The sequence below is a fragment of the Leuresthes tenuis genome, unplaced genomic scaffold (genome assembly GCF_036924035.1).
Source record: "Leuresthes tenuis unplaced genomic scaffold, fLeuTen1.0.hap1 SCAF_10, whole genome shotgun sequence".
Lineage (NCBI taxonomy): Eukaryota > Metazoa > Chordata > Actinopteri > Atheriniformes > Atherinopsidae > Leuresthes > Leuresthes tenuis.
In genome coordinates this window covers 2,494,512-2,520,192 of record NW_027325364.1, presented here as the reverse complement: position 1 = coordinate 2,520,192, position 25,681 = coordinate 2,494,512, and the positions used below count along the sequence as shown (strand labels likewise).

The window sequence follows — 25,681 nt, the reverse complement described above, 5'->3', positions numbered from 1 at the left end:
TCCCCACCCACACATCCTACAGCCCTCCCTCCTCCTTCACCAGCATTACCACATACCTCATCTTCAGTCAGCTGGAAAGAGACATGACACGGGAAGCTGTGTGCTGTGGGATCATGGGACTGCACCGCAGCTGGTTTTTGTCACGCCGTCATCATCTAAAAACACACATTCAACAAATAACGGATACACTTGGGAGCAATTTGTCTTCTTTTGTTTCATTTACCCGCAGACATCCCCTTATTCTCTCGGTAATGAGGTTCCCACTGGGCCCTGCTGCTGGTCATCGTGTTGAAAACAACTCCCAGTATTTGTTTAATGAGGTTTTTCTTTCTGCTCTTCGACTCCCAACAGGTCGCCCGAGCGAAAAACGTCACAATCCACTGACAAACATGCTCAACTTTACAGAGTTAATTGCTCAAAAGGTCACGAGAAGTCAGAAAAACAGCAAATAGCTGCTGACATCTAGTGGCTGATGTTAACACAATCAGCTGATTACCCCGAATAGAGACCCGAAAACACAATTAATCGAGTGAAAAAACAACTATTTTATTCATGTTACCCATATATTAGCATACACATACTCTGAAATATATCAACATTTAAGATCTTAGATATAGTGAATACAAATATCCCCAAATCCATGTATATTAGTATATATGTGCAAGATAATAGAACATTTCTTAAATAATTTCTGCATCCATATGTTACACTTTCAGATCCAGGTGCTGCACAGTTAAAACTTATGACCTACTTCATTCAGTTATGTTGACTGTATTCCTCCATACCCTGAGCTGTCTGAACAACTGCAACAGAAGATGCAGCAACCTGTGTGTGTTTAGGTTAAAGTGCACGCTCAGATATACACATATATATATATATATCTAAACATATATATGTACTGACAAACGATTATCTGCTGACAGAGCTTCATTGCTTTAGAACATCTGGAAATAGCTCGTGAATGAAATAGAACATCCAGATTAACTGCTGAATAAATACAGTTTCTCACTTGACTTTATACCCTTCTTTGATATTTTTACAACTTATTTAAAGGCAAAACAAAATACAAAACAGCATCATTCCCGATTGTCTGTGGGAAAACAAAAGAGAACCGTGTGAAACTAATTCCCACGTATAAAACCTTGAGGAAAATCTGTGCTTTCTCTGAATATCTGCAGAAATTGTTGAAGCCCCTTTTTCTCAAAGCAGTACAAATATGAAGTGGCTTTGATATTTAGACTGGAGAGACTAGAAACTACACCTGGCATTCTTACATCACCATTCGTCATCACAATAGACTGCAAAGAAAGAAGGACGGCAAACTCCCACTCAGCCCAAGTGAAGCCAATGTTTCGCAGAAACAGTTCCATCAACGCTGGAAAGCTGAGTCTGCGTAGCGTTGAGGGGTTTTATGTGCACTCCGTGGTTATTACCTTTAAAATGTAAGTATCAGCTGTATTTACTGAGGCTGCAGTAGTGGGGGAGGGATTTTACACACCAAAGATCCTCCACGAACGGGATGACCAGCTCGGCTACGAAATACTTCAGACTTCTAGTCGTCTCAGTGATGGTGTTATGTGGATGGATGACAGCAGAGACAGTGATCGGCTGTGCACAAAGTTACATTTTCATGATACGTAGGTCTGAAAAAAGCCAATATAATGTCAGTACTTTTCTTTGGGGAGTATGGGGGAGAAGAATTGATCTGAATCAGCTTTAAATGCATTAAATGCAACAAAAAAGCTCAAAAGCTGCAGTTAGGAGGCGTTCAGTGGAGCAAACCATCTGAGACTTCTGAGTGGGACGCCCTTCTTCTGCACAATCTCTATAACAGAACTAAAACAACACAAATATAAAAAGAAATGAATCATTTCAACCAGCAAAACTATCAAAGTTGTGCTCAACACTCTGCAGGACGCCTTTTCCTTTGATACGGGCCATCCGTCAGCGAAGAATGGGTTATTAAAATGCAGTTCTGTACTTGAATACACAGTCTTGACAACGGACATCCATACATGCTGAGCCCCTGGCTAAGTTATGGCTATTTAATAATGCACACGATCACTTGTGAGTGAAGGCAGTTTCCCACACTCAGCTGCTCCTCAGAGGGAGCGTTGCAAAAAAAACAACGTTGCTTTGTCCCCTTTTAAGCTTCAGTTCTCCCCTGAAAAGGAAACAAATGATCGAACAACAACTCCATGACAAAACAGATCAAATATTACAGAACAATATAAATCACTACTGTATGTGGATGTCTAGTCAACGAACGCGATCGACGACATGTGGAGATGAAATAGCAAAGACACGAACACGCACGTTTTCCTTTTTAGATCCTCGCCACGGTGTCGAGAACCAGATAACGAATGACTAAGAGCTCTATTGTTCACTTGATCTTAAAAAAGACCACTCGTCTCCTGGTCTCCTTGCCTCCTCGCCTCCTGGTCTCCTCGCCTCCTTGCCTCCTTGCCTCCTGGTCTCCTTGCCTCCTGGTCTCCTTGCCTCCTTGTTTCTGCGTTGAACGCAGGGAAAACTGTGAGGATGGGTGTGACCTGTGTGACTCTCCCCGAAGCTGCCAAGTGTGAAGCACTTCCATTTCAAACAGTGTCCCCGCACCGCCGCGCCCGCCGCCCAAAGAGTGAAAGTCACAGTGTCTCGTGGTGTTTTGTGTGGCCCGTGTGTGCGCTGTGAAACCGCCGGCCCTGCCCCACCCGCCCCTCTCCGGCTTATTTGTACAGGAGAGGGATCTGGCTGTTGTGACAGTGGTTGCGGCTCATCTTGCTGTCCGCTGGGTAGAGGTTGGATGAGTTGGAGAAGGAAGGTGGGAGGGAGTGATTGTCCGTGGCGGGGTTCGGGTAGCCCGGCGGGGGAAGCAGGGACTTGGGATCCGGCTGGGACGAGGGTGGTGGGGCATTGTGGTTCTGATTCTGGCCGGTGGAGGGTGGGCGGCGGTTGCGTAGAGCCTGTCGCTCAGCCAGCTGGTTGCGGAGTGCTGACACCCTCTCTTCTTTCTAAAACCACAAAGATAAAAGAGTGAGCGTGCAGCAGAGCTGTCCCACCTACAAACGCGCTTTTAGCATCCGTAAGCATGCATCTGTCCTTGCAGAAACAGCTGCCTAATTGTACTATTCCGGATAATGGGACAGTTCAAACATCATGGCAACTGAAATACTCATGTTCAGCCAGTTTGTTACCATTTATCTGCAAAAACTACCAAGCTGAGTTTCAAGACACTTGATTTTGGTTTAACTGGCCTTGGCAGAGATTTGGAGCAGGATTAGAGCAAAAGTTGACGACCTTTTAACACCAAATGCATTTTAAAAAGCACCTTTTTCCACAGATCTTAATGTAAAGCATCATCTAAAGAGGTAAACGTGAGTTCTTCACCTCCTGGATGATCTTCTGCAGCTCTCTATTCTCTCGCTCCAGCTGTCTGGACTTCTCCTCGTCGTTGTTGTTGGTGGACGATCCGGTCTTCAGAGTGTCCTGCTGCTCCGACTGCCACTCCCCACGGGTGATGAGGCGTCGCATCTGCAGCACCACAGGAACAGAAAGTCAACATAGAAGCCAACCAGGCCGCCGTGAGACAACAACCTGCTGAATGCATCTGCTGAGGACTGAAAAAGTTTCATTTCAGGTTGATGAAGCTGGAGCTTCTGCACTCCAGTGAAGCAGGACCTTCGGCTCTTCTTCCATTTATCAGAAAAAACGTGTTCTTGTCTCACTTTCTTTGGGCCTGACAAGGTTCCCCCTCATCTCAAAATGTTTCCAGCAGCTACAAATGAAGAAGTTTCACAAAATATCACCTCATTGGTGAGGTTGCAAACAGACACATGTCACAGAGAATGGGAATTTTCAGATGTCTGATGTGTTTGACCTTCACTTTTACTAAACTCTGACAGCGTGCGTTGCATGTTTTTTGGATGTCAGTCACCTTCGGTACAAAAAGCACCACAAGAGTGATGTAGGCAGAGAAGACGATCGCGAGAGCAGCAAAGGCAAAGGAGGCGTCCTGCTGTGAGGACAGGATCATAGTCACTGGAGCCGTGATGAGGCACAACACCTGCCGGAAGAGAGGGAAGCAGAAGTAAAAAAAAGAATTTGGAACAAAGGAAGGGGGTGAGAGGGAAATCGCATCCATATAAGCATTAGGCATCTGGAGAAGTCTCCCGTGTGAAAACAGCATTAAAAAGTCATGACTGAAGCGGCAGCAGCGTGCTGACAATCACCACATTGTTGCCTCATCAGGGCCTGAAGCTCACAGCTGAGCAGAGAGGAAGGAGCTCCCCCAACGGACGCCATAAACAGTCCACATGGTCATAAAGATGCATCATAACATTAAACAGCGGCGTTAAAACGTGGCGCCGTGCCATGAAATAGGCCTGCAGGCTACAGCTAACGCACTCATAAATGAGTGCGAGTGACAGACAAATGATAAACTGGATGATCAGAAGCTGAGGCATGTTCAGATTTCTTTTATTCATCGTCAAGAATCCGGAGAAGGAGCACAGAATAAAGTTGATCAAAATAGAAAAATCCTCTGGCAGTAAACCATCTTTTTCCAGACATTTTACATCAATTCTAAAGTTGCTTCGTGTCGAGGTGTCAGGAAGTGGCAGCAGATATTTGTCTAAAGTGGTGGTGGTGTACATAATGGCTTCTATTTCAGTGTAAAGTGCATCCTGGGTGCCTCCATTTAATATGATTCACTTTGTATCTACAGCCTCTGAGAAATGGTTCCGACAGACGGCTGCGTTTACTTCTCTACTTCAATGGCCAAATGGCTACATTTTTAAAAGTATCCCTCCCTCAGGGCGAAATAAATCCATACAAGCTGCTGCGTATGCAACCTCACGGACATACATGCACTGCGTAGCCCACACTGTGAATATTTCACCACACAAATTATCTTTAGAAATGCATCACTTAAGGTATGCTTGAGCAGCACGAGGCTGCAGCACAATAAAAAGTTTTTTGGATGGATTTTTCTTATCAAAGCACTTGTGCCACAGATACCTCAAGGGAGCGATTTGAGCTGGAAGCGTTACGATTTGGAGTGAAATGAATCCAGGGGTTAGCACCTACAGAATAACACCTGTAAAAGCTTTATTTTGAGGCTACATACATCATCTAAGGAGCATCGGTACCTTATACAAGATCAGGAAGCATTTCAATCTGTTGTTTTGTTAAGTGCAGGCAATTATCTGCACAAAAGCAAATCACAGCATCAAGGGAGAAGTAAGTTTAGCATAATTGTCCTCCTGTCCTTGTCTAAGCCCTTGCAACTAGTCAAGTTACACATTCTCCACTAAAATGGGCTGGAAAGTATGGTCTGGAAAGTGATCACGTAGACGCTGGCATTGATGAAACCCCCACAGATATACTCGAGCCATTTTGTGTTATAGGGCAATAAAAAGTAGCTCATTGCTGCTTTTTGTTATTCAGTGTGCTACAGGCTGCAGAAAATCTGACTGCAGTAGCCAGAGACAGGAGTTTAGGCGTAATGGGGCTTCTTTTTGAACTCACAGCAACGTTGTAAATAGCCATCCCCACGGCCCGATGGTCATTGATCTTTTCAGTGGAGACAGACTTGGTCTCATACGCCAGAAAAATGCCCAGCAGCAGCAGCAGCCCCTTGTAGCCATAAACCACACCTAAAGGAACAAAGAGAAGCGTGTGAGTGGACAGCCAGGAGATCATTTAATCATGTGAGGGTTATTTACACCTAACCCTCACATAAAAAAGAGTATATTAGGAGACAGGAGCAAAACAAAATGAAAGCATTGACCAAAAAGTGCATATTTTATGGTCATTTTAAAGGTTTTAAGATCAGCTCTTTATCTCCAAGGTTGTAAACAGGTACTTAAACAGCAAAGCTTTTCTGATTTCCTGAACTTAAACACCTCACAGGACACATGGATGGCATGTTTTACAACTGTTGCATACACTCGGAGGCTTTGTATTCTTAATAATATTGTTTGGTCTGTTAGCACAAAGAGACGAGAAAAATGCATTCAGACCTTTTCTCTCAATCCTGAGATGTAACATAAGCAAAAGTCATTTAGGTTTTTAACTGTGTGACAGATGCTGTGTGACGGTTTTAGCCCTTTGGGAACTTACCGGTGGTTTAATATAGCTGCATGTCTGGAGCTGAAACTTGTTTTACTTTATCACTTCTTTAATGAATTTAATAATAGGGTCTTCATGAATTTTACATGTTAGGGTCACCTGTCTTGTCTGCCTGGTCTCAGGGAGAGAACCAAGATCCTTTTTGACTTTGGTTACAACATAATCGGATGTTTTAAACAAGTAAAAGTCTTGTAAGATTGTGTGGTTTTGCAGCTGTTTCGATATCAAGCTCTTCTTCATATTCTCTGATACAAACACAGGGACCTTCTTGGTTAAATTAGGTTTAGGGATCCCAACTACTTGGTTACATTTATGAATAGACAGGTTTAAACTATCCTGTTTTTATTACTGTAATCTGATGCTTCGGTTTAAAAATAAGCTATTTCTACGTTTACCTGACACTTATTCTAAAGGCCTTCGGCATCATGAGAGTGAGAAAGGGTTGATGCAAACATTCAAGATGGCCAGATAATGACTCTAAATGATCTGGTTTGGTTCAGTCCACACAGGATGAACAGAAATAGCTTCTGTGAGTATTTATCTAGCAACACCAGTCGGTCAAAATGTTATGAAATGGTAACTAAAGCACGATAAAGCACCGACGTGCTTAGCATTAGCGCGTTAGCATTAGCACGTTAGCATTAGCAGTTTAGCATTTCCAGTCATTGGGATGTCACACATACCAGTAAATTAATTAGACGTTTAGAAACCTTGACCTGTGAAAGATTTGCATCGTGCTCATTTCATCACCTGCTTTGGAGTAAATAAACACGTTACACATGCTAGTTGTGGACAAACTTTCAATCTATTCTTTTATGCCCACTGGAAACCAAACTACCTTTAGCTTCACGACATGCACATGCATTTATTATAACCCCGTTTCTGCATGTTGCACCGTGGGTCTGTTAATTAGCTGCATGTCCTGCATATATAGCAAATTGACAATAAAGCTGACTTGACTTGACACATTAGCATTAAACGTACAGCACCTGTGTATCAAAGTAAAACCATAAAAAGCTTCTAGCATGGCTCAAAAGTTAACATCTCTATTTCTTTTATCCCTTTTTAAGACCCTCCATTTTCTGGAAGCATGATGCTTCCACAAAGTTTGCTTTTAAACCCATGAAAGAGACACATTATGCAGATATGTGCTGACTAAACATGGCTCCAAGTTAACAATGTAACTTCTGAGGCAGTAAGTGGGTGGTGATGGGGAAGACAAAAATGTTGTCGCGATAAAGAGAATAATGGCTGCAATGTGGCTAGAGGCAGACAAAATAACACCACAAATCACTGACTGACTGAAGCTCAACACTTTCTCAGAAAGGCCATTGTTTCTTTATACAGCCTGAAATTAAACCACCATCTTCGCTTCTTGAGAGGGAAAATGCAGTGGGGCACTGGCCCAGTTTGTGACCCATATTGTTTGAATTTCAGCACCATTATACTTTCATAAGAGCTTCCACGCTAAGGAAGACGGCAGAGAGACAGACAGTGACGGAGAGGGACTGCGTGGGCCGAGAGAAAGGAGAAGAAAAGAAGGAGAAAAGCTGTAGAGAAAGGAGGAATCAAACGAAAGGGGGTGGCGGGGGCTGAGGGAGGAGAAGGAAAGCTGTGATGTGAGGCCTGCTTAATTCAGAGCGAGCGCCTGTGACGCCATGTGTGTACATTCATATGTGTCTGCATGCGTCCACATGTCTGACAAAGATACAGAAAACCAGAGCCGAGCAAAGAGAAATAAGGAGACTGCGAAGAAGGGAGGACAGATACCGAGCCACGTGTTCATCTTCTCTGAGCTGCAGTGCTCCAACAGCGGCTGAATCAGGACATCCAAATCTTCTTTAGGGGCCTCCTTAGTGAACTTCTACTCGCATGGCAGATGCAGGAGGAAGGAAAAGCAGAGGAAAGATGAAGGAGATAGAGGAGAGGGGAGGAGAGAGAAAAATAGAGGGGGTGAGATAATAAGAAACGATGAGACAGCAGCACACTGGAGACAGAAGGAAAATGCACAGTAAGCATAAGCATCATTGACTGCAGGGCTGAGCCCCACAGGTCCATGGGTCCTTCCCACCAGTCAGATAGAAATGACTGAATTAAAAGAATACCAGCTGTCCAATAGATATGAAAAATGGAGATTTAAAAACTCCATGTCAGGTTTGACTGCAGTTAAACTCATCTTTTAAGGGCTAAAGTAATGTTTTTAATCATATTAGGGGTTTGATGTTGCTTGGAAACACACATCTGAGTGTCTGCTTGCAGCAATAAACTCATGGAAAAGATGGACGAAGCTTCTTTTTGTGGCCACATGTGTTCGAGGTCTTAATCACGATTCGAATCTCCTCTAAAATTGTACATATGATCAACAGGGTGATAAGTTTTTCTTTGTTTGAGAGCATGTTTGGGTTTCCGAAGTCACTGCAGACTCAGACAGTAACACAACTCTGTTGTTATGCATCTTTATCTCCACCCACAGTTTCCCTAAATGCTGTATTCACAGTAAGGCTGAGCGATTTTTTATCAATACCGCGATATATATCGATATTTTGTTTCCCGATTTTTCAGCCGCGATTATCGATTTTTTTTTGTTGCAAACTTTATTGAAAAGTCAGAAATGACAATTTGTGAAAACAAAGAACTTTAACATCATACAAAACAGTGATAAATTAGTTCATAGAAATGATTCATGGCAAATCACACTGAATCTTTCAGAAAATGATGTGTATTAAATCGTATCGAATCGTATAAAATCGTGTATCGTATCGTGAGATTAGTCTATCGCTACAGCCCTAATTCACAGTGCCTCCGAAGTTTTTGCTTTTTCTTTTAACAGAAACAACATTTAACTTAGCATAAATGAGCTAATAATGCTCCACCAGTACTTTGTTTAACTTCTTTATATCCCAGCTTGAAAATCCGACTCTTGTTGCTGTTTTCTTACATTTTCTCCCACTCGGAAGCTGGAAATTTAAAAATTCTCTCTTGTTTCTGATTGCAGAATCAGTGGAGCAGCAACAGGACAAACATTACTAAAACAAATGGTAAAACAGTGTTTCAGTGAACAAAGGTTCTTGATGTAAGCTTCTTAAAACATCAACTTAACACAAAAGAGAAGAGCGACAGGGAAGTTTGGGTTTTTAGAGGAATTACTAAGTTTTTTTGGGTGTTTTTACTCGTTTCCAGTCAGTCCAACACATTGGGCCTAAAAGTGCTTGACTGCTCCTCATTGAGCAACAGGGGATTTTGTGATACTTTCATTTCATTAAAGGCATGATTTACAGTTACAGACAGCTGCCTTCTGTTCCCAGAGGTTTACAGCAGACAGACCATGTATAAGACTGTATATATTTTAATTACATTGTACATTGTTCCTGATTTGTTGCACATTTATTTTTTATTGCTGCTTTTCTTCCTTTTCGTATGCTTTGTGCTCTTGAATCTTCTCTGTAGTCACCTGTTATCCACCCCCATACATCCCCTGTTCTGCTTATATTGTCTCCAGATAACCACATCCCCACCTGTTCTTCGTTCTAAACTAGCATTTTGTCAGTGTTTTTGGACTTTGCCCAGCGTTGTGTTTGCCTATTTTTGCTGCTTCTTGTTCAGTTTAATAAAGTTTTAAGCTTCCTCATGAGGTGTGGACGTCTTTGGGACCTCCTGAACCTACAAACCAGGAGGAGGAGAATTTAAAAAATGTTAAATCAATGGTAGGATTTTGGCAACTAAAGAGAAGAAAACAGCAAAACAAGATTATTTAGCCTTATCTCATATCCATGAGCAGCAAAGCAGGATGTGTTTGCAGTTTACAGCAACATAATTTCCAATATTCACTTTCTGTTTAGCTCTGCTGGACCAGAACCAGCTCAAACTTTCCAAATTTATAGCAGCAAAATATTTATTTCTTCAGGGGACAGCTGCCAACTTGATGTCTCACAAGCATTCAGAGCTGGTTCTCCTGAAAACCAGATAAAATGGACCGAAGTAATGGAAATACAGGTTTTTGCTGCAGCAGACATCAGAAATGTGGTGTTTCCTTAAATGTTAATGCTGATAATGTTTGTTTCTCACATAATGTTAAAGATATCAATTATTGAAGGTTTAATGACACACTCTGGACTGAATGCAGTGGAAATTCTGCTGCTGTTCTTTACAGGTTCATCAAACCTGTTTGTGCAGAATTTAAAGGCAAAAAGACCTTTTCAAGATACCAACATCACAGCAGCAAGAGTTTCTTTCTCTGTATTAAGAGCAAGTACCAAAGTGTACAGTGTGCTGCACACTTTATCGGGTCAAAAGAACAAAATACTTCCGAACCGCTCCAGTTTACGCTCCACTTTAAGGAAAAATGGGAAATTTTAAGAACTTGTTTGAGCTCTTATTCAACAGACAAAGGTGCAAATACATTATTTTCCTCATCTTCACTGAACATCTAATGTTTGTGCCTGAAAACTAAACTATAAACGAACTAAAAAAAAAAGTAACTGGGATACTTTTTGCAGTTTTTCACAGGAATCTGAGTCCATTCCTGCTGAATCCCAGATTCCAGCTGCTCAGCAGTCCCTGGTTGTCTGGTTCTCCTCTTCATGATGCTCCAACATCTGCAGCAGGAGACAGATGTGGACTGCAGGCAGGCAGCCGAGCTCACACACTCTGTGTGTCTGAAGCTGCTGGAAGTCCTGCAGAATGAGGTCTGGCATCGTCCTGCTGAAAGAACCACGGACCTCCCGGGAAAAGACGGCACCTTGATGGCAGCATCTGTCTCTCCAGAACTCCAACATCCAGCTGTGCATCAGTGGTACCTTCACCCAGATGAAGCCCTCCATGCCCTGGACTCTGCTGCAGCCCCAGACCATCACAGACGCTGGCTTTAAACCTTCCTCTGAGAACAGCTGGATGCTCTTTCTCAGCAGTTTTTCCCAGAAGCAGCTGAAACGTGGACTCATCTGCCCACAGAACACGGGTCCACTGTCTTTCTGTCCCTCTGAGATGAGCTGGAGTCCAGAGAACTGGGCCGTGGTTCTGCTCAGAGCTGATATATGGCTTCCTCCTGGTGTGATGCAGCTTCAGCTCACATTTCTGGATGCAGCCGTGGACGGTGTTGAGTGGAAATGCTTTTCCCAGCTCCTCCTGAGCCCATGTGGCTGTATGGATCATGGTGGCCTGACGGTTTCTCCTGCAGTGCTGCCTGAGGGCTCCGAGCTCATCCAACAGGGCTTTCTGTCCTTGGCCTTTCCACACTGAGGTTTCCCCAGACTCCCTGAATCTGTTCACAATATTCTGCTCTGTAGATGCTGAAAGACCAAAGTTCTTTACAGTCTGACTCTGAGGAATATTTCCTGAACTTATTGATGATTCTCTGATGGAGTTTGGCACAAAGTGGTGAGCCACGACCCATCCTTGTTGGAGAGGCTGAACCTTTGGTGGAAGCTGCTTTTATACCCAATCCTGACACCCTCACCTGTCAGCAGGTAACCTGCTGCTTGGAGAAGCTCCAGAAGCTGTTGCTGTAGATTCTATAAACTTTCTGTCTTTCTTTGGCTCTACAGCAGCTTTTAGAGTGTTTTGCTGCATTAAACTAATTTATTTTGATATTCCAAATTCATAAAAATTGGTCAGTGAAGCAGCTTAAACCTGCTCAGAAAAGACAAAACAGGAGGATAAATGGTTTTTCTCTCATTTGATATGTGTCAGTGTGAGATTGGAAAGAACATTTTGAAAGGCTGAAAACCAGATTTCTGAGTGAAATGAGATAAAACTGGAGCTAACAGACGATAAGGTTCGAGCTTATGTTAGAAGAAAGAATTCTTTCTCTCTGCTTCTGTCTTTTCCTCTGATCTCTCCAGCATCTGATGCTTATTCTTCCTTCTCTTCTTCTTCACTTCCTGTTGTCTTCCTTCTCTTCTTCTTCACTTCCTGTGACACTTTTCTTGCTGCTGTGTCTGACTCTGGGGCTCGTTTCTGATTGTTTTTTACTGTTTTAACTGTTTTAACTGTGTTTCTGAGGGTTTTTATCTCGTTGTTGGCGTTTAAAGCAAATTAAAGCTTGAAACCAAAGTAATAAAACACACATCTGAGCAGCCGTGGGTGAGTTTCACAGCAACTTTCCACACTGAGATTTCCCCAGACTCCCTGAATCTGTTCCCAATATCCTGCTCTGTAGATGCTGAAAGACCAAAGTTCTTTCCAGTCTGACTCTGAGGAATATTTCCTGAACTTATTGATGATTCTCTGATGGAGTTTGGCACAAAGCGGTGAGCCACGACCCATCCTTGTTGGAGAGCCTGAACCTTTGGTGGAAGCTGCTTTTATACCCAATCCTGACACCCTCACCTGTCAGCAGGTAACCTGCAGCCTCTTCCATAGTGTTATTACTTGTGTATTACACTGCTGAAAATCATTAATTTGTACTGTTTGTCTGTTAAAAAAAGAGACAAATTACAGGTGTGTTGTAGGAGATTTGAGTCAAATTTCACAGGGCACCTTTAGCTGTGCTCCTGGTTTTATCGAAGCACTTCATCTCTGCCTGGCAAGATAAAAATGACATTCATCTTTGTTTTGGAACGTGCTCTTTGAATCTAAGATGAATCGGAATGAAAGAACATTTCTTCAGTCAAGACTCGGTGTCTCATTACTGTGTCACTGACTGATGACAGCGGCTGAACGGTCTGAGCAAATGGGCACACGAAATGATCTCATCTGTCTTCCGTACTCTACCTCGACCGTGATGTGCAGAGGATCCACAATCTGCCAGATCATGAGTGACAGGAAGTCGATTGCCAGCAGCACGCCAACTGTTGCATAGAGTTTCCATGGCTCCAGAGGTTGCTGCATGAGGGCGAGCAAAGACACACACAAACAAAAACACACAACAGTCATCACTATCCAAGGGCATCACGAGCCTGGCCACAAATAAAGACAAACTACCAGGACAAATAACACGACAGGCGTCCTTGTGATTTCTGGATGACCGGGCACGAATTGTCTTTGTGAATGTGCGTCTCATCCGGCCGTGTGTGTGTGTGTGTGTGTCTGCAGGCGACACACAGAAGGCTGCAGTGGCTATATTTGCGCTGTCACCTGAAATCATCATCTAAACACACTCAGATGACAGTGCTTTTGTGTGGACAGTGTCCAAAGTGTCGACTCTGTTCTTCCGAACGTGAGCTAAACTGGAAGCAACACAACCGTGACTGAAAACAAGCTCCCCCACTTTCCTCCCCCCCCCCCCACACATCTTCCTTCTTTTAATTCAACCACGCTGGCTTACTCACAGCACCTCCAACATAGCAGCAACCATTCAAGCATGCAATGACTCAAAATGAGAAATAAAATAAAGGCGGAGACACATCACACAGTCATGGGCGCCGCTTCCACTGAGCTGTGTGAAGAATGATGTGAAAAGAGGCCATTCTGCCCTCCGTTTGTGAAAGTTTCTTTAAATACACACACACAGAGCTCTCTGGCAAATTGCCCTTCTGCGGACATGAAGAGAGTTGAAAGTCAACCTGATTCGATGTGCTTTAGCACCAATAATAAACCCCCTGAAGGTCGGATTTCTGCACAGAACTTTGATGCTCATCCATATTCATAAATATTCCATAAATGGCTTAATCTCCTATTCTTCTGATTAGGTCTTAGAAAAATTTCCACAACACATCGCCGACTGTCAGCCTCTCGCTAGCTGCAGGACACGCTGTTTCTGGGAGGAGGCGCACACACAAATACGTACAGATGCCTCGTTAAACACACCAGCACGCAAACTAATCTGATGACGTGGAAACCAACATTATCTGCGCCATTATCTGCCTCCTGATGTTGCCTGTGCAGCTGCATCTGTGTCACCAACTGCCCGGCGCTTACTTTAACGTGCTTCACAGAGATGAAGCTGTCCTATTGGAGGCTTATTCCAGGGAAGACGGCGAGCTTTTTTATCAGCCGGCAGCACACATTCTGCACGGCCTGGACACTCTCTCCCCTTCTGGCTCTGCTGGGAAGCTTATCCCTTTCTCCCTCCCACTCCCCCTGCTTCCTACCTTCTTCTTCTCCTTCTTCTCTTCCTTCTTTGTGAAGAGGGTGTGGACCCACCAGATCTTGGTGAACATGCTGCCGTACGCCAGGCTGAAACCGAGGCCGAGGAGCCACAGGCGGAACTGCAGGTAAAGATAGAGGAGAAAACGGGAAAAAAGAGGTAAGAAAGTAGAGAAGAGGTAGAGAAAATTAATTTTTTTCAAGGATGCAGATTTCTGTTCACAAGTGGAAGAAAAATTAAATGAAAACTTACGTACAAAAAAACATACTAAATGAAAAAAAGAGTCATTGTAGACAGTATGAATCCAAGATAATTCATGTTGTTCTCATCAGTTGTTAATATTCATTCGTTTTTGCATCTCAGACCTGCAGCATCCCATAAAGTCAGTGAATCTTTCCCCACTTTGTTTCCTTCTGCCAACACTTAAAGGAAAATGTGGAAAAATAAATAGATGATTAATTAATTGTATTCTGGAGAAAGGTTTTCCTATTTCTTTACAAAAAGTTTGAACTCAACATATTTCCTGTTCAGCTTCGTTTCATCTGTGAACAAACATCATTTTTACACCTCAGACCTGCAACATCCCATAAAGTCAGTGAACCTTTTCCCACTTTGTTTCCTTCTGCCAACACTTAAAGCCGTTCTGACTCTGAGGAAACCAGGTGATGCAGAGCTCCAGCTGTTATTTTGTCCCATTCTTCCTTAAACAGGTCTTAAGGTGTGCAGCAGTGCGGGGGGGTGGTTGTATGTGTTGATTTTCAGCCTTTACTCATTCTGTCAACCCCATAAACAGACTAAACTGATCAGTTTTACATGTTATAACATTCCTAAAAGGCTTTAAATAACTTTTACAGCCACAAATTGGAAAAACTTGGGATAGTTTTCTGCAAAAAACGTTATTTTGATGTTTTCTCTTACTTTTACTTCCTGTCAGACAGTCTGAACTCAACAGATTTCCTGTTCAGCTTCATTTAATCTGTGAACAAACATCATTTCTACACCTCAGACCTGCAGCATCCCATAAAAGATCAGAAAACAGTGAATCTTTTCCCACTTTGTTTCCTTCTGCCAACACTTAAAGCCGTTCTGACTCTGAGGAAACCAGGTGATGCAGAGTTCCAGCTGTTATTTTGTCCCATTCTTCCTTAAACAGGTCTTAAGGTGTGCAGCAGGGCGGGGGGGTGGTTGTTTCTCTGCTGGGGACAGGTCAGGACTGCAGGCAGCCAGTCCAGCACCCGTACCTCTTCTTCCTCAGCCAGGCCTTTGGAATGTGGCAGAATGTGGTTTTCCATGGTCTGCTTGAACAATGCTGGGACGTCCCAGGAAAAGATGTGGCCCTGAAGGCAGCATATGTTGCTGTAAAATCTCAGTGAGCTTTTCTGCATTAATGCTGCCGTCACAGAAGTGGAAATGAGCTTTGCCCCCTGATCCAACCCCATACCATCACAGAGCCTGGCTGCAGGGACTGGTTGCTGACAGCAGGCTGGATGCTGCTTTTGCTCTTTGCTCCATTTCTTCCAACAAAGATGTGGAATACTGATGGGTCTGACCACAGCGCACGTTTCCACCGTGTGACGGTCCATCCCAGACGCCTCCGAGCCCAGAGAAGTGGACGAGGTTAACATCAGGCTTCTTTTCTGCACAGTAAAGCTTGTGAATGGAACTCTGTATTGTGGTGCTTGACAAAGGTTTCCACAGTAATCCCTTGTCCATGTGCTTCTATCAGCTGCTGATGAATGACGGTTCTTGATGCAGCGTCTGAGGGGTCAGAGGTCACGGGGTCCAGCTTAGGCTCGCTCCCTCGTCCTTTACACTGAAACTCCTCCAGATTCCTTGAATGCTTTCATGATATTCTGCTCTGTAGAGGCAGAAATATGCAGATCCCTTCCAGTCTTTCTCTGAAGAACATTGTTTTTAACACATTTGTGGACAAACTGGAGCTTCCTCTTAACATCTTTGCTCCTCAGAGACTCTTTAATGGGAGCTGCTGTTGTATTGAATCATACCATACGTAACCATGACAACCATAATGAACCCTAAATCGCTGAGATAAAACTGACGAGATAAAATCTTTGGTTCCTACCGTCTGCAGTGACTGAAAACTCAAAGTAGAAATCACTGTATTCTTTCCTTCTAACACGGATGTTTCTAAATCGTTCCAACTTTTTCTGATTTGAGGTTCTCTTCTCTTCTAAAAAACACAATTAATATATTTATTATCCAACAAGCTTCATGAAGTCGTCTTAAATGAGTTCCCACATTTGATGGGCAGCTGGCGGCTGCTTTGCCCTCAATGTTAAATCCACCTGTTAAACTTTGAACTATTCAGATGATGACCTTGTGAAGCTCTTTGTTTCTTACATAATCCCATAGCTGAGATCACTACAGCCTGGTTCCACAGTGCAGATGATAAAATCCATTCGACCATTGCGTGTCACTTAGAAATCTGTCCATAAATAGCATGTTTGAAGTGTTCAAACGTAAATGAAAATATAAATTATCTGCTTGTCTGTAAACTTCTATTAAATCCCAGTTCATCTCCATGATAGACATGCTGTTGCATCGTCTCTGCAGGGAGCTTTGAGTCCAAAAAAGGACTTTTTTCCAGTCAGATTTTGTGTCTGCAGCTTCTCCTTTGAGGATGTGTACATCAACAACAACCTCCAAGACACCGAAGGGATACCAGAGGAAAGAAATATCCACAAAGCTGTTACAGCAGCGCATTTTTATCAGCTTCCCTCTATTCCCATCTGGACTGTGGTGGCCAGATAACAGGAGTTTAAAGAGATTTCAGAAGGAAAATAACTATTTTTACATTCCCAAACAGCAAAACATTCGGCTTCAAAGCTTATTTGCTTATACATTAAACATATAAGTGTTTTCTGTAAACTGGCGTCCCAACATTTCAGATAAACATCAGCACAAATATGACTCATGAGATAAAGGAGCAAACATCATTATGAGGCGTTTAAAGATGAGCAACAAGGTCCTATTAAAGGGACCGGAGGGGAAGGCGAGAGCAAGTCAGACTAAAGAGGGAAACTCCAAGTTTCCCTCTTTAGTCTCTCAAAAAACACCTGTTGCATTTCCAAAATGCAACAGGTGTTTTTTTCCACTTCCTTCTTTTCATTTGTTCATTTCTTTCAGTTTCATCTACTATTTCCTGAAGTTAGCAGAGGTTACAAAAGCAGACACTCAAGTCATCACTCAAGTGCATGTTCCGTTGTAAAAAAAGACTTTGATATACGTGGGATCACTGATTCATTCAAGTAAACAGATGTTGCAACATCTGTTTCAAAGCAAAAATGATCAGAATCTCACGTTAGTATGAATTTCTGACACTGAAACTTGGAACCAGGTCATTTTCCAGGTCGTTTGCTGAAGAAACGAGGAAAAGAAACGCGTCTGCTTTTCTGCATAACATTTCATGTTATCGTTCGTTTTATGAAAAAATAATTAATAAAGCTCAACCAGTACATTTCTAATGTTCTATTAGATTGAAAAACTTTACTTGGTGAACTAACTTTCTGTGGAATGACGTCAAATCTGGAAGTCCGGGTGGCGTTTTCTTACATTTTCCAGTCAGAAGTCTGAATTACAGAGTCTTCAGTTGTCATTGAACGCAGCATTACACCTTTACATCTATCCAGTGTCGATGGATATACCGAGGATCAGTATTTGTAATTGTTTCTGTCCCCTTCCATGAGAACCGACATTAGTCTTGAGATTGGAAAATGGCAGATTTTAGAAGGTATAGATTTTAGTGTTAAAATTTAGCAGATAAACGTAAGAAGGTGACAGAAAAAAAGGACAAAAATTCTACTTAAGTACATAGATATTTTCAACCTGTGAGATTTAACCATCATAACTAGGGTTAGCCAACACAGTTTCCTGGTTAGGTATGAAAATCACCTGGTAAAGCTCAGAAATCAAACGATTTGGTTAGATAAGGATGTTAAGACCCTATAACACTCCCTGTTGTTGGCTGCCTTTCATCAGATCTCACATGCACTCCTTCACACGACCACTAGAGGCAGCATATTTTTAAATAATTACAATACGTCTTTACAGACGCTTAAACAAATGACCTCTGATGTCATCGTGTACACAAGGACGATCTTTACATCTTCTGTGAGCAGAAGAAAGGACAAAGGAAAGAGGAACTGGGGGAGATTTGAAAAAGGAAAAGGAGAGATGGAAAGAAAAGAAAGGAGAGGGGAGGGGAAGGTATCAGACAGACAGATAGATGGAAAAGGGGGGAAGAGGCAGCAGGGGAGAGTAAAGTAGGGGGCACAAAAAGGATCGATGATGAAGGTGAAATGCAGAGAGCAAAGGGTAGCAGCAGAGATAATATGATTTTGAGGAGATGGAGGAATAGCAGGAGCAGAAAAAACAGATCAGACAGAGCAGAAGGTCAGAGGCAGAGTGCAGGACAGAGAATAACTGGACAGCGACAGAGAGCAGAGGGGCGACAGAAATGGAAATCTCCCTCTCGCCTCCGTGAAACAAAGGCACAACATGGGTGACGGAGACAGACTCCCACTCCTCATTAGAGCCGGGTCTGAACGGCTGAGCACCAGAATACATTCAAATATTTATCAAATTCTACCAGCATTTCTGATCAAAGTCCTGCTGACAGGTTTGCAGCCGTCTGTTTGCTGCAGGAAGGAGCCTCACGACACCTGAAGCTGGGTCTGCTTAAAGCAGGAAGCAGAGGGAGGTTTTAATGAAACCGACAGCTGTAACTGAAAAGCGCTAAAGCGAAACCAAATTCCTCAAACTCAATGCAAATGATCAGCTTTTGGGCCCACAGAATAATTCAGTTGAGATCCCAAGATTTAAAAAAAACACCAGATATGTCAGATCGAATTTGGAGGAACTGTGTGTAAAATGATGCAGAACAGATACAATATTGATGAATGTCTCTCAGAGTAAACATTTCATTACCCAAATCAAAAGTCTGGAGGGTGATGAAATATATATGTGGCACCGTCAGTCACTGCGGGGTTCGATCATATTCCAGAGATGTGGATAATACTGCACAGCTATCCACTCATTTCCTTCCTCTAGTCTGAGGTCGGGGAGGCACCAGGTCCAGGAGGGAAGCCCAGACACCCCTCCTCAGAGACACTCTCCAGCTCCCCCCAGATCCTGAGGAGTTCCCAGGCCAGAGGGGAAATATAATCCCTCCGCCGGTCTGCCCTGGATCATCTCCCTAATTGAATATGCGTGAAAAACCTCCAAAGGCAGGCACAGAGGGCACCCGAACCACCGCAAATGGCTGCTTTCAAAGCACAGGAGCAGATCCTCAGGCTCCTGACCCAAAGGCTGATCAAAGCCATCCTTTTTCCTCATCTCACGCTTTCAGTCAAGCTGAGACCATAACTGAGGAATGGACACCGCTTCACCACAACCGACAGGTGCAGCACCCTCATCACTCCTAATAACGCTCCAATCCATCTGTCCTCGAAGCTCTCGCTTCCTCCTGCCTTCATGAACAACCCATCCCCAACCTGGAGAGAGAATTCCAGGGACTGGATAGTTTAGTGCAGGGGTCGGGAACCTATGGCTCGCCAGCCAGGTGTGGCTCTTTTGATGATTGCCTCTGGCTCGCAGATAAAACTAAATATTCTCACTTGTTTTAATCCATCCATCGATTTTTCATGTCCTGTTCAGGGCTGCAGGAGCAATTGTCCATTATTTTAATTGGATGATACTGGACTACGTTGCAGCGTAAAACAGGTAAACGCCCCCTTTTGAATCAGTCTGCTCGGTCATTAGCTCAAAGCTAACCCTTCGACGAAGAAGATGGCGAAAAGAAAAAAAGATGACGAGTATCGTACATTTCAGGCCCCCGAATGGACTGAAGAATTCGCCTTTGTGGAGAGAGCAAATTCTGCGGTGTGTCTAATTTGCAAAGACAAAATTACATCGATGAAACGGTCGAATGTAAAGCGGCACTTCGACACGCGCCATGCTACCTTTGCATCAAAATACCCGGCAGGAGACAGCAGAAAGAAAGCGAGCCAAGAGCTACTGAGCAGGGTACAAGCTAGAGCTACTGAGCAGGGTACAAGCTAGAGCTACTGAGCAGGGTACAAGCTAGAGCTACTGAGCAGGGTACAAGCCAGAGCTACTGAGCAGGGTACAAGCTAGAGCTACTGAGCAGGGTACAAGCTAGAGCTACTGAGCAGGGTACAAGCTAGAGCTACTGAGCAGGGTACAAGCTAGAGCTACTGAGCAGGGTACAAGCTAGAGCTACTGAGCAGGGTACAAGCTAGAGCTACTGAGCAGGGTACAAGCTAGAGCTACTGAGCAGGGTACAAGCTAGAGCTACTGAGCAGGGTACAAGCTAGCCAGCAGCAACCCGGCAAGGTGACTATAATTCCGCTAGCTTTGCTGGATCTTTAGCAATAGTGAGGAACGGAAAACCATTCACAGATGGCGAGTATGCTAATAAATAATATGCTAATATATGCTAATATAATATGCTAATAAATTCAGAGGCTTATTATACTGACATTTAGTTGAATTCACTTTTAAAATATATTATATGGCTCTCATTGAAATAAATTTCAAAATGTTTTGCTTTCATGGCTCTCTTAGTCAAAAAGGTTCCCGACCCCTGGTTTAGTGGTATGATTCCCACCTTTCATGTGGGAGAGCTGGGTTCAAATCCCCTGCATGAAAGGTACTATCTCCAGTAGGGGTCCTTAGGCAAGACCCCCTTACCCTATCTGCCTACCTGTAAGTCGCTTTGGATAAAAGCGTCTGCTAAATGCATAAAGATAAACATAAACATTCCAGCTGAGAACCACAACCTCCTGACTCTCATAGGGAACTTTATTTTCTATATTTTGGGTTTTTCATCCATACAGTCAGGCAGCAAATCAAATTGCTTCATGTTCTGCATTAAACTGAAAGGTCACTGTGAAACTGGGTTTCCAACAAATCCATAAATCTGAAGACACGTGAAACAGAAGTGACTAAACTAGGCTGCGCAGTGTAACTAGAGGGTGGCGGTAAGGCTATGTCACTTTAATTCAGTAGATGAAGTAGTCGCCTGAGCCAGAAACCCTGCATGCATGCTCCCACTGTGCCTTTGCAGCTACAAAGAAGCCTGTTTGCTGGTCCAGTGAGGCAGACGTAATGTCGGTCAGCACCATGAGCTGTGATTTTTCAAGCAGGAGAGGGAAAAAAATTGTGCTAATACGGAAATCAGGAGGTTGTGGAGGTTGTCACACTAGATTAACACTTGTTTCGACTAAAAAAATAACAGCTTTCAGTGAGTTTACTGTAAAATGACGAGTTGCATCTTCTTCTTCTTCTTGTGAGCGTGTCTGCTTTGGTCAGCTTTGCTTTGAGTTTCTCTGTGAGACACTCGGCCGTTTCTTCGGGGGAAATGCACACCGAGGAGCTCCAGAGGCAACTCTTCAGTGTTTCCAACTTGACCGATTGGATGACCTCTAGCTTTCTCTCATCGTGAGTTTTGTGCATCCAAACAAGGCTAAAACCACAGCTCAAATCTCTGGTGATTTCACTGGTGCTGAGCAGCCTTCTCAGAGCTACTCTGACACATTCGTTACACCATGAAACAGAAGAAACTGGAGGCTATGTGGATAAGAACAGCTTCTTTGTCACTTCTGCTGTATTAATGTGCGGTATGTGTAACCACAGGAAGAACAAGTTGAAGTGAACAGATGAAAATAGCACATGAAGCGACATATTAAGAAGAATTTACATTTAGATTTGAAATAGCTGGAAAACTGGCTCTGCGGTGAGGACACATCACCCGGGGTCAACCAGGGCGGACACAGTTTGTAGAAACTGCGTTAGCACGCAGCTAATACCCTAGCTTAAAAAAGTTAGCTTCACCCTGCAAGCTAACAGGTTGAGTTTGTTGCATTTAAACATTTTGTAGCTTGAATTTTGTGGTTTAGAGACTTATATTATCTGCTTTTCCAACTCATCATATGTCTTCTTGCATATTAAAAAGGTTAAAAACTTGATTTTCTTCTGAGGCTGATTTAAATTTCCTTCTTATCTTATCTTCATCCATCTTAAACATTCAATAAGAAAAAGCACGCAGCTCATTTGAAAGTTATCTCAGTAAGTGCTGAGCCTTTTCTTTACTCTCCAACACCACTGAACAGTGAACAGACTGTCCATTTTTATCGTGTTTTATCTCTCTCCTGTCATGGCACAGCCTCCCGGCTGCTCTCAGCCTGTCAGAAATACATTTAAAAATGTGTTGGAGGCTATTTTTGTCTAGTCTGTAACAGACCGTTGTTCATCAACCCAGAGTCTGATATTTGACATTTAATTTAAACCAATACTTTTAAGTAAAGGAACCAACATGATTTCTGCCACTTCTCCAATAAATCTTGCCTGGAATAACGGTCTCAACTCACTGGAACCGTACAGCTCTGGCTCTTCTCTGCCCCTCCCGCCCCCCTGTCTGACTCTTCCTCTTGTTACCTGGCAGACGACGGGGAACTGTGATCTGTGGACGTGGTGACCGTCAATCCCCAGCGGGAACACTGCAGCCAGCGCCATCATGCAGCCCGCCGCTGTCATGTTGTTGAGGTAGGGCTGAGAGTTCTGGATGTAGCTGAAAGAGCAACAGATTCACATAAGGACACAAATACAGACACTGCACCCCGACATGGAGAAAAACGTGCTTCTGCTTAACGGGAAATTCAGGGAATGTGAGAGTAAACAGTGTTAATTGTGCCGGCTGTCTGCAGAGAGCATTAGAAATGCCATCAGTGGTTGTTAATTGTTCTCATGTTGTTTTTAATTTACTGGTTTAGACAGTCTAGTTGTCTTTCGTCACACTGAGAAAAAAGTCCAAATAAGGAAACCCTCCAGGGCATCTCCTTTGAAGTGCGATTTCCAGGCAGGAGTCTAATTAGTGTTGACAGAAGGCGACATCCTGTCGTCTGTCCGACAGTGTAACAGGACACTACCAGGTGAAATCTTTACTAAACCACAAAGCAGAAGGAAATTTGTTATGTGTACTACACTGGATACAAGATAAACAGTCAGTAAACCTGCCATTTTCTAATTAATTGTGTATTGGCCAATTAAGCAAAACCTGCACAGCAAAGTGTTGATTTCTCTGGATAATCAGAACAATTTCATGTAACACACCAGTGTTCTGAGCTACACCTCAAGATACTGATGTTTGACCAATGTGAGCAGGTTTTAAGCAGGTTTGGCTGGTGTTCTGAGCTGTATTTTAGGCTATTTTTCTGGAAAAATGTTGAGGATTCATCCTGGCGGAGTGGGCAGTCGCCCAGGGTGCAATCTGTGAAAGGGCGCACCGCGACTGTTTGGGTTTTTCTAGTTCCAACAACATGTAGCTAGCTAAAACCGTACAGCGCATCATGCAGAAGCAGGAGACAGACGCGGATTAGTCAGTTAATTCTTGAGTTAATTCTCAAGTCAAGTGCGTGCTCAATGAAGGATGGAAAATAAAAGGTCAAAAAAGCCGTCAGGTGCTCAGTTCAGGAAATAAAGAAAATAAGAAGAAGAGAAAAGGACAAAAGATAAAGGCATGCACTATGCCATCATGTCAGTGTCTCTGAGTATTATGCATGCAGTGAAATAGATGCAATAGCCTAATGTGAATTAGTGTGTTTATTAGCCTCTTGCTAATAATAGCTAGAATTAGCAACATTAGCTATGTTATGCTACCACTGCATCCTGGGCTCTGTTTGAGTAGCACAATTCAACAACAAGGCGATTCAAAGTGCTTTACAGAGAGGTTAAAATGCATTAAAACAAAATGTAGAATAAAAAGATAAGAAAGAAAACAACAAAGAAGAGTTAAAGGTTCAGTACACTTATTAATCAAAGTTCTTTCATTTAATTCTGACGAATAAATGCAGTGACAAACAGAAACGTCTTCAGATTTAAATGAAGCAGGAGTTATCTGGGAGTTTGTTCCACATAAGATGCATAAAAGCTGAAAGCGGCTTCTCCAATCTTAACACCAGGAGCAGAAAGCAAACCTGTTCTGGATGACCTAAGATGCCTGGAGGGCTCATAACGTGCCAGAATGCCTCAAATGTATTTTGGCCCCAAACTATTTATAGCGTTATAAATAAACAGCAGTATTTTAAAATAGACTCTTTGATGGACAGGAAGCCGGTGCAGAGACTCGATCAACAGCGCTCTGAATCAGCAGCAGGCGTCAATACAGCGTTAGAATAATCAACCACACCAAGATTTCTGGCCAACAGATTTTTAACAAATTGACTGAAGGAACTGTATTTTCCAAGGCTCTTAATAGATGCTTTTAAGGGATTATAATCCCTTAATAAAATGGTTATATAGATTATTTATCATCTACATAACTATGATCATAAACCTTGTTGCTTTGCATAATCTGAGGAAGCAGAAGCATGAGTACGTTGGGTGTTGAAATGGTCCCGACAATAGACTCTGGGGAACTCCACTCAGATGTAAGATTACCGATACAAACAACGCCCACTGAACAATCATGAGAAACATTCCTGAACTATGAAACATTTTCCCATCATGCCTTGACAACATGGCTCATGAGGTGTGTACAAACTCCAGGTTCAAGCAGCTGCAGTTAATGCAAACAAAGAGAAATTTAGATTTATTTATCTATAAAGCGCCAACAAACATCATCACAAGGTATTACAAAGATACAGTCCAGTTCAAGCCAATTAGAATCCATTGTAGTATAACTTGATATAATATAAGGATTTACAATCTAAATAAACCTTATTTAACATTGTATATATGGGCACCACCTTCCAAAGAAGGAAAAAGACAGAATCTTACGATTCTGATATGTTAAAATGAATAACCAGCCTCAACCAGTCCCTTCATGAGTTCTCGTTTGGTTTGACCGACACTATGTAAAGAAATCATACAACACAACCTGTTAATTATACATATTAAGAACTATTTATTAAAACGATATGACCAAAGACATGAACCTTATGACAAACAGGAGAAATGCGTTGAATATGGATGATTATAGAGGAAACACAAAAAAAACTATGAGGAATGGAGGAATATCATAATTACTTAAATTGTCTACATTTTGTTAACTGTTTCTAGTTAAAGGCTAAGATCTTGGAGTCATTTACAGTGGCGTGCACCCCCCTTGTGGCCCAATTGTTGAAAAACACGTGCTAAAGTGCCCCCTTGGGAGCTAAAACGAGTGGTAAAGTGCCCCCTTGGGAGCCAAACTGCATGCTAAAGTGCCCCCTTGGGAGCCAAAAAGCATGCTAAACTGACCCCTTGGGAGCTAAAACGCATGCTAAAGTGCCCCCTTGGGAGCCAAACTGCATGCTAAAGAGCCCCCTTGGGAGCCAAAATGCATGTTAAACTGACCCCTTGGGAGCTAAAACGCGTGCTAAAGTGCCCCCTTGGGAGCCAAACTGCGTGCTAAAGAGCCCCCTTGGGAGCCAAAAAGCATGCTAAACTGACCCCTAGGGAGCTAAAACGCGTGCTAAAGTGCCCCCTTGGGAGCCAAAATGCGTGCTA

At 43.0% G+C, this 25,681-nt stretch overlaps 1 protein-coding gene across 1 annotated transcript in view; it reads right to left on the bottom strand.

Annotated features, from left to right (window-relative positions):
- Nucleotides 1-525: 525 nt before the first annotated feature.
- gabbr1a (gamma-aminobutyric acid (GABA) B receptor, 1a) overlaps nt 526-25,681 on the bottom strand; it is a 112,083-nt gene continuing 86,927 nt past the window's right edge. Inside the window, exons 17-24 of the mRNA XM_072393537.1 lie at nt 22,631-22,763; nt 14,157-14,273; nt 12,838-12,948; nt 7,897-7,990; nt 5,524-5,651; nt 3,932-4,060; nt 3,385-3,528; nt 526-3,008 (exon numbers count right to left, since the gene is read on the bottom strand). Of these exons, the coding sequence (XP_072249638.1) occupies nt 2,724-3,008; nt 3,385-3,528; nt 3,932-4,060; nt 5,524-5,651; nt 7,897-7,990; nt 12,838-12,948; nt 14,157-14,273; nt 22,631-22,763 (1,141 nt within the window). The 3' untranslated portion in view covers nt 526-2,723. The remainder of the gene's footprint in view (nt 3,009-3,384; nt 3,529-3,931; nt 4,061-5,523; nt 5,652-7,896; nt 7,991-12,837; nt 12,949-14,156; nt 14,274-22,630; nt 22,764-25,681) is intronic.